The sequence below is a fragment of the Neophocaena asiaeorientalis genome, unplaced genomic scaffold (genome assembly GCF_003031525.2).
Source record: "Neophocaena asiaeorientalis asiaeorientalis breed wild unplaced genomic scaffold, Neophocaena_asiaeorientalis_V1.1 scaffold59, whole genome shotgun sequence".
In the NCBI taxonomy this organism is placed as follows: domain Eukaryota; kingdom Metazoa; phylum Chordata; class Mammalia; order Artiodactyla; family Phocoenidae; genus Neophocaena; species Neophocaena asiaeorientalis.
The window spans coordinates 12,513,932-12,525,960 of NW_020174268.1; the positions used below are offsets into that span (position 1 = coordinate 12,513,932).

The following is a 12,029-nucleotide window of genomic DNA, read 5'->3' on the forward strand; positions in this document are numbered from 1 at the left end:
AAGCTTGTTCTGCTGTTGCCGCTTTGGCTGTGGCATTTGAGGTTTTTGTAATTTCATGAAAGGTCAAGAATATAATTTCAGGAGCATACAAGCAAATGGCCTGGACGTTCCACAGCAATCCAGGTGTCTTCTCTCCTTCTCGACACACGGAACTGTAGACTCCTTGAGGTCAAAGACCAGGTCTCCATCACCTCTGTAGCCACCAAAGAACCATGCTCATTACTGCTTGCTGAATGATTACCTGGGGGCAGTGGTCCTCAGAGTTTAGGGTACGGAGGAAGGCAGATATTTTATTTGAGGTTTTATTTCTTGCCAAATGTTTTCATTTACCAACTTAAAGCAAGCGGTGAAGTTTTTATTCTTATGGTGTACATTTAGTCCTAGCACCTGTTTTTAGTCTCATTTTCCAGATTCAGCTACTTTCCTATAAACATGTACTTCTAGTAATTAAGGATTTTTTTTTTTTTTTTTTTTTTTTTTTTTTTTGTGGTATGCGGGCCTCTCACTGTTGTGGCCTCTCCCGTGGCGGAGCACAGGCTCCGGACGCGCAGGCTCAGCGGCCATGGCTCACGGGCCTGGCCGCTCCGCAGCACGTGGGATCTTCCCGGACCGGGGCACGAACCCGTGTCCCCTGCATCGGCAGGCGGACTCTCAACCGCTGCGCCACCAGGGAAGCCCAGTAATTAAGGATTTTATTGTGACTTTATAGTTCTGTCCTCAAGGAATCCAGAAAGAAACCTTTCAGTATTAATTTTGGTGGTCCTCCTCAGGGCTCACTGTCTGGTATAAAATATGGGTAAATCTAATTGAGTGTTTAATCCTATTTTGTAAGGTTCTGGGTAGTCAACCCACAAGGTCCTTTTTCCTAGTAAGCTCTAGGGCCACTGCAACGCAGGTTTGCTTGCATTTTCCCCTCAGCTGTAGGCTTAGCATCTAACCTGATTGTTTGGTGTCCTGGAAGCCAATACACCCTCTTCTTCCCTGGGGATTCTGTTCCTTGTCTATCCGGCTGTAGAGGAGGATTTTCAGCCTTCCCGGGTCCCACACCAGCTCTTTGCTTTGAGTGTAGCAAGGCTGAAGTGTTACTCATTCTAGGGAAACAGAGGATCAATTGGTAGCCATGGAGAGGACAAAGCCAAGAAATTCCTGGATCTTCTGACCAGCACCATCCCACATCCGTCCCCTTTGTGGAGGCACTGAGTCCAAGTGTCGGCTTCATTCTAGCTCTCTGTACCTGCCTGGGACTGCTGGCTTTTATCAAAGCTGTCAGACCAAGAGTTCAGCTTCCCTGCCATCAAATGAAACAACTTAAACTAGATAGGAAATTGCTCATGTATTCCAGTCTTAGATTTGCTTTGTCATCATTTTTAGTGATTCACGAAAAGCAGAATCCAGAAACACTTCAGCTTTTAGTTTTCCTCGATTAAATATTTTCAAATTTGCAAACAGACCCTTCAGAAGCCTCTTAAGAAGAGTTACTGAGAGGGACCCTGTGCTCCTTCTGTGATGCGAGGATTCCCCTCGTAGATGAGTAATTTCACGTTCTCATTTATCTGTTTGCGCGTACATTTTAAATTTCTAATGGGAAGTATTTTGTTGGCCCTCTAACTGAAGTGCTTTTCCTCCACCCCCATCCCATAGTACACACACAGCCTTGCTGAAGGTCTGGCGTTTATGTGGGGTCATCTAGCACCCCAAGCCCTGCATTTAGCCAAGGCTGACTCAGCCTTCCTCCATCATGTTCTCTGCCCACACGGGGGCCTGAAGAATCAACAGAGGCATACTTGGGGCTCTCAGTCCATTTCTTCACGAGGGTGAGGCAATTCGGGTTGCGCTGGGTACCCTGCACCCGGGCAGGGGAGCCGCCCTGAGGCAGAGGGGTTTAACCTCCTCGCATCCGAACCACAGCGCCCTCTAGTGGAGAAAATCAGCTTCAAAATGATTGTTTCAATCTAGTTTCATTCCTCAGGTACAGTTATAACAACTTGGTCAATGTTTACGGTTTTCCGCAGGCTAGGACCCTGAAGGTCCTGGAGGTGTAGCGGAAGAAGTATTTTTAGAAGTAAATGACATGAGTGGTTTCTTACATGCCCTTGAAACACACCGTTAATATCTGGCCTCATGATTTGTTTGGAGGCTCATCGCTTTCTTGCTCTTGCCATAATGTACACCTAGGAAATTCTCCATACTGAAAATTCTAAAACCCTATTTAAAAATTTTGTTTTTGATCACCTTCACTCCCATTGTATTCATTTGGACCCCTAAAATTGGCCTTTATCTGTAGGTGAAAAGCTAGACTCTCTTGGGTTTCCCCAGCAGATATGAAATGGCAGTGCTTGTGGAGTAGTGGTTTCTGACGATTATGAAGTATGCGTTGTGTCCTTTGACGGTGGACCTGTCGTGGTTGGCACTGCAGCGTCTGGGAAATGGTGACACAAATGAGGAAGCTGTTTACAGCTGCAGTGTGACTAAGCCCTCCTTCCCACACCCACCGCAGAGGAGGGGCAATGTTGGCGGGGCTGCATGCGAAGCAGAGACCCCAAGAGCTCCAAGTTCTGACCTTAGTGCTGCCGTGAGGCTTTGGCAAAGCGAGTTCATTTTCATCGTCACCTCCATTTCACTTCTATCAAATGAGACAGCGATGAAAGGCCCAGGAGGTCACGGGATGCCCAGTTAATGGCTGTATCCCTTTCTATATCCCTTGAGCACCTCATCCGCTAGTTCTCCAGTGGAACACACAGGGGTGCAAACAACCCAAGTCTGAAGAATGTGAACTGCGTCTTGAGAGTTGTCAGTGTGGCCGTGAGAGCCATTCCGAAAACTGTCACAGCTACACTTCACTTCGTGGAGAGAGAACTTCAAGAGAGACTGGGAAGAAGACGGGCAGAAACTCACGTCCTGACCACACCACTTCAGAGGGAGGGGCAGAGCACAGCCACCTTGCAGGGGGACTTCTGCATGGGACTAGCAATAGCAGCAGTTTTATTACAAGTATGACAGTGTTAGCAGCTTGTGAATGTTCCATGCTAGCATGTCCGTTGTCCTTACACTTGGTCAGCCCCTTAAAGTTCACTTATTTCTTTTAAAAAAGGAAAAAAGGATTTTTTACAAAATAGTTACACCACAATGCAAGATCAGTGCGGTAAGAAATGAGTCCTTAACAGGCTGATGCAACAGATCTGAAATTAAGTTGTTTTTGTTTGTTTTTTTTTTAAAAAAAACCTTTCTCTTTGCAGGTCGACTGCTAGGGAGTATGCTCTGAAAATTATCAAGAAAAGCAAGTGTCGAGGCAAAGTATGTATAAAGTTTATTCTTATGAAAATACAGTGTTTTGGAGGCAGAATGAAACACAAAGATGAGCTCCCGAATAAACGTAAATTTACGCTAGGAGCTGTGGAACAGAATGTTATATACGTATTAGGATATAACTTTATTCTATAAATATTCCTGGAATAAAAGTTATTGGAATGATTGGATGTTATTTCTGTTCTTTCTCTGTGTTTGCCTCTTTGCTTACTACTTCTGTTACTTTTGTGATCTAAGTTTCATTTCATCCTTCTATAAGCAGTTATACTTAACATGGTAGGTTCTGAAATTACAAACATTTTCTCAGGACCTTCAACATCTCTTGGCAATTCTAGGCTATGTGAATATCAGAATTTAAGATAAACTCCATATATTTTACCCAAAATGCATCTCCCTTGATCTTCAGATAGTATAGTTTTGTTCATTCGAGTCCGCTCCTCGTGTATTTTGACGTGGATCTTGATTAAGGTAACTTTTGCCTTGACCAGGAGCACATGATCCAGAACGAGGTGTCTATTTTAAGAAGAGTGAAGCACCCCAATATCGTTCTTCTGATCGAAGAGATGGATGTACCAACTGAGCTGTATCTTGTCATGGAATTAGTAAAGGTGTGTATTTTGGAGAAAGAGATAAACCTGTACAAGGCACCCCACTCTTCTATACAGTAGAGCTCTCTCCTTTATTTCCTCCCACCAACATCCAGTCTCTTATTTCTGTGCATTGGCATAATGGTTAAGAGTATTAGCGCTAGAATTAGACTCAAAAGTTCAAGTCCCAGCCTTGACCTAAATAGCTCCCTGATCTTAGGCATACCTCTCTGTACCTCGGTTCTCTCCTGTGTAAAATGAGAATAATAATTGCTAGGAATAAAAAGGGCTAGGAATGCTATTGTGAGGGTAAGAGGGATGTCTTTCACCAGCTTCTGTGACACAGAAAGTATTAGATGCCAATACGGTTCTTATTGTTGTAGTAGAAGTCGTTCACTTTTCCAGGAACTACATCCAGAAGTATCATTATTATAAGAGCAAGCTTTAAACTTTTAGACACGACCATAATAGAAAAATAGCACCATCTTAATAATAATGTGAATAGTCTGCCACCTTTCGCTGAAGGTTACAATCTCATCCTGTCACATAAAATTAAGTTGTTATTCTACTCAATCGTAGAATATGGGAATGGCCAAATGTTGACGATGGTTGAGTCTAGGTGAAAGGTAACCCCCTTGTTCCCTCTACTTCCATACCTGAAAATTTCTTAATTAGAAGTTTTTGAAAATTGAATGTTTCCTTTTCATGAAGTCGTAGTTTTCTCAAGCCTTTTCTATTATGTTACTCTAACTGATGGCATAAGTAATTTCTACTTTAGTTGTAAAGTGATATAAGTTAGTCACATCATCTTCTCCGTCCGCGGTGTGCCAGTGAGCAGCTAGGGCTCCAGGAACCCTGTTTAGAATCGCTCAGCTGAGCTGGTGGTGGGAATCAGCACCCTGGAATATGGGGTTTCCTTTTGTAAAGATTTAAGACCAGGCAAGCATTTAATCAACTAATCTGTTACTATATAGAAGAATGTTCGTTCTAGGGCCTGTAAACTTTCATCATTCAGAATTTCTTTGCTTTACTTCTGTTGGCCTTTTTTAACTTAGTGGTTATTTATGTTTATAGATGAAGCCTGTTCTTTTTCTACTTCAAGTTAAGATTTGTTTCTCTGAGGGTGAGGGGGCTTTTTTGTTTGTAGTAACACAGGTTACTGTCACGTTTGAGAGTAAGGGAGATAAAAATGCTAACCGTTTATTCCAACAAAGAAAGGTCAATTTCATTTATTCAGAAGATTTTCATGTTGGCACTTAATGACCAAATATAGTTTGGTAAATACCAACATTGTCCATTAACAGCCTTTGTGAATTCTCTCTGGGTGCTGGGATTCCTCAGTTGAGCCACTATATCGTACCCTGACATTTAGTCTGACCGAGAACCACTGTGAGGCCAGGTCTGAAAGCATCCCGAGAAGTGAAGGCCAACCCCAGGCTTGACCTGAAAGTCTCCCACGACATCCCCCCTGAGGAATTTCGCTTGGCCTGTGCTTGTCAAACCCTGAGAGGCCAGTAGGATGCCCAGGAGGGCCTGAAGCTGTAGGATAAATGAGGCCTGTGTTCCAGAAAACAGTGAAGTGACCGTTCTTAAGAGTGAAATTCCATAATTACCAAGAACGGGACTTCAGGCTTCTGGCTGCAGACGTAAACACACGCGCAGTGCTTGTGTGTTCAGAGGAAGGGAGGCCTGTGGACGGGGTGGCCCTGGGGCCCATTGCTAAGGGATCATCACGAGTGAGAAAGACAAAGGGAGTAGAAGGGACACTGCAGGAAGCGGCTCTACTGAGGACGGGTATGGAGTGAGGAGGGAGTGTGACCTGTTCGGGTGACCAGGGAAGACATACCCTACCTGGAGCATTAATGTAACTGGTCTAGGTAGAGGCAGGAGATGAGGTTAAGCAAGTTGGAACGAAGGTTGGGGGCAGAGCGGGGAGAGCCGTGGGAAAGGAACGCTGATTTCATGACAAGAGAAAGAAACGTCGAGTGGGAAGGTGACAGTCCGTGCACACAGTGCTTTGCGTAAAGAGCTGGGGGACGGCCTAGAAGGCTGTGTCACAGGCACGCCTTAAAGGGAGGACTGGTAATATCTGTTGACTGATTTGCAGAAGGTGAAGAAGAAATGAGTTTACAGGCTGCCTGGAGCCTAGATAACCAGGACGATGGTGGAGGCTTGGCAGGGTCACCCCATACGGCCCTATACAGGGTCCGGCGTGCTGTTCACGCGAACCACAGTGAAAACCCCACCTCCCGAGGTGGTATGGAAACGACTGCAAACCCGCACATAGCAGCCTTGCCTTTGCGTGAGACAGAATGTTGAGAGGGAAAGTGTTCATTTGGAACAAAATGTATGTGCTTAGCTTGGGAACTGCTGCGGCTGAAGGGTCAGTGGGAGACACTCCCCTCCCCTGAGCAGAGATTATACAGAGTCACAGAGGGCCAGGTCAGGATTTGAAAATTGTCAGCCTACAAGTGCTCTATTTTGCGTTTGCTATTTAAAAAGAAAAATTAAATCTCTTAGCCCATTAGGTAACAGATGAACACGGTCAGCCACTGGGCTCGGCTCCTTGGGACCTCGTGTGCAAGAAGGATGCACACATTGTCAGTAAACCAGACCCAACTTCGCTGAAAGCATTTCAAATAAATGAATCTAAAATTGGAGCCTAAAATCTTTGTTTCACCAAATAACGATAAATTAGCCAGGAACAATGGAAACAAAAGTTCAGATGAATAATGGTACTAGAAAACTTCCTTTGAAATTTCTCCACCCTCCTCCCTCTCTTTCTCTTTCATCTTTGGAGTGACAGTTTCTGGTCCTTTTCTCTGTTCTTACAAAGAAGCACATTATTGAAAAAGAAAACACTACGCCCACTCCACGAGACCTAAATCTAGAGAACGAAGAGAAGTGTGTGTGTGTGTGTGTGTGTGCGTGCGCGCGTGTGTGTGTGCGTGTGTGTGGTGGTAATTTCACAAGGCAGCAGAGCATTTTGTTAAGGGTGCAGTTTGCGGTGTTACCTGTTTCTCATTTTGGGAGATTTGGGATTATGAGTTTGACCTTCTGCTGGCGGTTGGCGTGAGGCGGGTAGCACATGCCACCAGGATTCCCAGGTGTCACAAGGCCTCTGACCTGGAGACCTGGCTCCGCTTCCCCTCCCTGGCTGGGAGTTTAAAGGCAGAGAATCCTCTCTCTTTCCTTTGAGCTCTGGAGGAAATGTCACTGGCTCTCACAGTGGGGAGAGAAATCACTATGGTCTCCGGGCCTTTGAGAGAGAGGTGGCAGGAAAAGCCCTCGGAACCCAGAGACCCTGAACGCATCCTTCACTCCCTTTATAGCGTGTCACGCGCCTCTCCAGGCAGCGCCATTGGACCATCTGTTAATGTGCTTCTCCTCCTGCTGTTCTGTCTCAGGGAGGAGACCTCTTCGATGCCATCACTTCCACTAACAAATACACTGAGCGAGACGCCAGTGGGATGCTGTACAACCTGGCCAGCGCCATCAAATACCTGCACAGCGTCAACATCGTCCACCGTGACATCAAACCAGAGAATCTGCTGGTAAGAGGGATTCCAACTGCAGGATGTCTTGAGTTCCAAGCATTCATGAGTGAATATCAGCATTTCTCTCTTTTTTTCTTTTCCATTTTCTTAAAAACAAAAATGACTGTAAAGGCTGTTTTCCAGCTGGCCTTCAGTAACTAGCTGGAAACTAGTCTTTTAAGTTGATCTGTCAGGGTTAGTGTACCGTTAGGAGCACTTAATTTATTAGCAAATAAAAACCCGAGGCAGGGGGACAGGAATAGAGCTCAAGAAGTCTAGGGCTATGGTTAAGACCATGGGCCAGGCCAGGCCAGTCATGAGGAGTATTTACTTACATTATTTATCAACAGCACTTTTGTGTTAGAAAGCTTCTACTTGGAAAAAAAAAAAAAAAAAAGATGGAAGCCTTTTTAGACTGTGTCTTAATCTCCCAATTTACATCCTAATAATCTGATCTCAGAGCTAAGAGAATAAATCATTGTGAGTTTTCAAGACACCAGCCCCTCAGCATAAAAATAACCATGATGAAGACAGATTTAAAGATCAGAGACATTTTGTCCTCCCTTTAGGCCCGTTTGGTTTGCTTTTCATGAACTTTGTCTCTCTGGGGAAACACTGAGAGTTCTCCATGCAAACAAAGGAGGATGCTCTCCTAATCCCATTGTTAAGGGGACAGTGTTGAAAGAATTCAGGAGACAGAGGCTGGGCATCGGGGAGCTATAACTAGTGAATGTGGGAGTATCATAAATTTTGTTGGCTATTCAGGGCGGAATTTTAATGAAATATATTCAGTTTCTCACCCCCACCCGAGATGATAGTTCTTTTACTTTCATTATCCAACCCCAAGAGTCATGTATTATGTGACTGTTAGTTTGTCCATCTCTTCAGAAATCTGGGAAATGAGGATTCTCTTTCTAAAGCAGTGTTTCTCCAACGGTGGTCCAAAGACGCCCTGCATCAGAATTACTCCCAGATGCCTGTTAAAAATGTAAATTTCTGGGCTTCCCCGGTGGCGCAGTGGTTGAGAGTCCGCCTGCTGACCTGCAGCCCCACCAAATCAGAATCTGGTGACTGGTGACAGGGTGCAGATCTGCATTGCAGCCAGCTCCCCACGTGAGCTGAATGAACGCTCAAGTTTAACGGCAGATGCACAGCCCAACTCCCACCACCAATAAAGGCTGCTAAGACCTGCTTCCGTGGAGACCACCTGTGCTCGCCCCATGCTAAGGGCTTCACTCTTGGTATTTCATTCCATCCTCACAACAGCCATACTGGGTAAGGTCTATTACTGTCCCATTTCACAGGTGAGGAAACGGGGTGCCTAGAAGTTGAAAGACCCCCTCGAGGTAATCACAACTCTTAAGTGGAAGGGCCAAGGTCACAACCTATGTCCTACTCCAAAGCCCAAGCTTTTAACCACTAGACTACATAAAGCCGTGAATTAGGGAGAGAGGTTTTCTATGTGCTTGCTCTGTGCCATGGACTGTGCCAGGGAACAGAGAGGCATATGCCTTCACAGAGGGCCATTCAGGTAGGAAAAGTAGGCATTCAAGAAATAAATACACAAGCAATTAGTTAATTGCAATTAAGTTAGTAATCTTGTAGCTACTGGCTAATGAAGGTGGTTGAGGTCAAATGATGGAGTTCTGACTTAATTGCCCCTCAAATTCCACATCTCCACAGTAGCCTAAACATTCTCTTCTGCATAGTGCCTTGTCTGCACTCATTCTTCCTGTGTCCTGACATAGGTAGGATTGTCTCATGGGAACGGACTTACAACTGAGCCTTTGTTTAAAAATTTCTCTAAGTTCCGAAAATTCAGTGATTGAAAATTAAAGTTTCATTTTCCTTCCCGCTTTTGCAGTTCAGTTTTGTGTACCCATTGTTCAACCTGCTTTTCACCAGAGCACTGTTTCTATAAATGCCATAAATGGTTACATAGCAGTGTGCTTTTACTAAAATGACAATTTGCAGGATACTTTTTAAGTACTGTGCTCATTTGAACATAGTTTACTTTAAATTACCCAAAAAGAAAAAAAGTTCTCTCCCTTTTTCCTTTCTTTTCTAATTTAAGAATGTGAAAAATGTATATATGCACATATATATATATGTGTACACATATATATAGACAAACACAAACACACACACCATTACAGTCATTCATAATGCAGGTTTAAAATATATATATGAAAAACTAAAGTAATTCTGCTTCTCCAGTATAGTAATTTCTTTCTATAGGAGAGTGGTAAGGATTGGTGATGTTTGCAGGGGTAAATCTACTATCGGATAAAATAGGTAGAAGAATAGAATAATTTTAACAAAATTAGAATGACATCACTAATTGCACTTGAGACTTCTCTTAACGTCATATTCTGTTGACCTTTATGTGGAAATAAGAGAGAATTGTCATGGGAAGCACAAAATCACATACTCAGGATTTATAGTCAGATGGACAAAAGTTCAAAACCAAGGGCTTCACTCTTCCATTGTCTAGTCTTCTGACCTTGAACAAGATACTTAACTTCTTTGAGCCTCCTTTAAGGGGACTGTATGAAGATAAAGAGATACCATGGGACTATTAGTTCCCTTCTTTTTTATTCCCCTTTTATTTGTAATAAAAATTAAATTATCCCTAAAAATAAAACTGTTTAACAGTACAATGTTACGTTGTAACAATCATTTTTCATCTTTTTTGACATTGCTTTTAAAATGTTACTATCTTCCCAGGCATGGATTTGCCATCTTGTGGCAGAATGTAGAGCTAGAGACTATTTTTGGAAAAATGCTATAATAAATTTAATGCAGAGAGTTTCAATCCATTTTCTAACTCCGGGAAACTGAAAGAAATAAAAAAGGCCTTACTGCACACTTTGCATTACCGTTCTATTAAGAGACCTCAAAAAACCCTTAAATTGTTAGACTGCTGATACATTTTTGCTAATTAAGTGTTTAATGTTTATTATAAGTAGCAAAGAATTATTTATAAATGTAGACATTTCAGCTATAGATTTCATTTTATATAGCATCATTGCATATGCAGAACTTTTAGAATTTTTTATTTTTAATTCTTATAGAACAGTATACAAATATCGTAGCTTGGCCTTAAGGATCTATATTAATCATATGGATGATTTATTCAAGTCTGAGTATTTGATCAAGTCAAAGCATTTTAATGAGAAAATTTGACTTACAGTGATGTTTCCAGCTACATTTTAGGCAAAAACTGGGAACTGACCCAATACGAATAGCTCTTATAATTTTATTATTGCATTGTTACTAAGGGTTTTTTTCTTAAATGAGTTGATCATGCCAGTGATTTTACGTGATTCTTTCTGCTTTAATCGTCAGGCCTGGTGCTAAGTGATCATATGGACGAGTGACAGGTGAATGAGAGGGTGGATTAGATAAGAGAGTGAGTGAACGGTGATACTTCACATAATAGAGGACAGACCCACCGTGACAAGCCCTAGTCATTTCCCAATTCATCTATTCCGTTGAGGACGTACGTTGGCCACAGACTAAAACTCTCTGAGTAGGGGGAGAGATTACAGCGCTTCCCCAGATGCACTTGTGCATGGAACCATTTTGTGTGTGGGTGGGTGGGTGCGAGTGCCATGATAGTTTATGACAAAAAGGAACCTTTTGCTTTAAAAAAAAAACCAACAACCCATAAATTGTCTGAGATCAACTGCTTTCAGTTTACATGAGTCACCACTAGATGGCAAGCTTGTACCCTTGGCAGCAAAAATCATCAGTAGCAGCCTGTTTTTTTTTTGCAGGGAGCTGGGAGGGTCTTTTTAAAATGTATATGCAGATACCTCCTTCTTAGGAAAATTAAAGTCTTTATGGCAACAAATAACTGACATCACTAGTTTTTATTAGATTCCAGAAATAAACACAGTAATTTTCTTGAGATATAAAAATTTCTGTTCAAGAAACGTTTTGCTTCTAAACTCCTTAATACTGTCTGGGAGAAAGCAGTTTCTCAGGGTTACTGCTTCTCTTGGTCAGAAATTTCCTTTTAGCGACTCTCTGTCGAGGTGTTTGTGCCTGTTCCTCGCTGCCCATCAAAATGGCATGTGCAGCTAATGGCCCTCGTTTTCATGAAATGGGTCGAATCTAGTAATAAATTATCTTGTTTTCCCCCAAGTGATGACCCTAGGTTGTGCTCCAGCTCTTCTTAGTTTCCACTTCAAGCCAACATGGAGCTCACCAGATAATGGATTTCATTCTGCCCTAATCCCAGGACCCTTAATCCCCAAATAAACCCATTTTCTGATAGGATCACTAACTACACTGGGAGATAAGGCCAGTGCCACAGATGGAGCGCTGGAGGTTGTAAACAGAAACACATTTGAGTAGATTTGTAGTCAGTCCACTGCATGAGGAACTTGAGCCACCAGAGTGTTGATGAACGGATTGGGGACCACCCTGAGGAGGGAGCTGTGGGTCTCACAGGAGTCTGTCACCAGCCCCGCCCTAATCAGCATGCCAGTGGGCCGAGATGAAGATGTATTCTGTATATCAAATGACAGACTTGAGATCCAAAACTATCTTTGGCTCCATAAAGGCCCCAAATCAGTAAGATGAAATTTAACAA

The 12,029-nt window shown here is 43.0% G+C and overlaps 1 protein-coding gene across 1 annotated transcript in view; it reads left to right on the plus strand.

The window, feature by feature from the left end:
• DCLK1 (doublecortin like kinase 1) overlaps window positions 1-12,029 on the plus strand; it is a 325,749-nt gene that overhangs the window by 273,105 nt on the left and 40,615 nt on the right. The window contains exons 9-11 of the mRNA XM_024755592.1: window positions 3,237-3,294; window positions 3,795-3,914; window positions 7,301-7,447. Of these exons, the coding sequence (XP_024611360.1) occupies window positions 3,237-3,294; window positions 3,795-3,914; window positions 7,301-7,447 (325 nt within the window). The remainder of the gene's footprint in view (window positions 1-3,236; window positions 3,295-3,794; window positions 3,915-7,300; window positions 7,448-12,029) is intronic.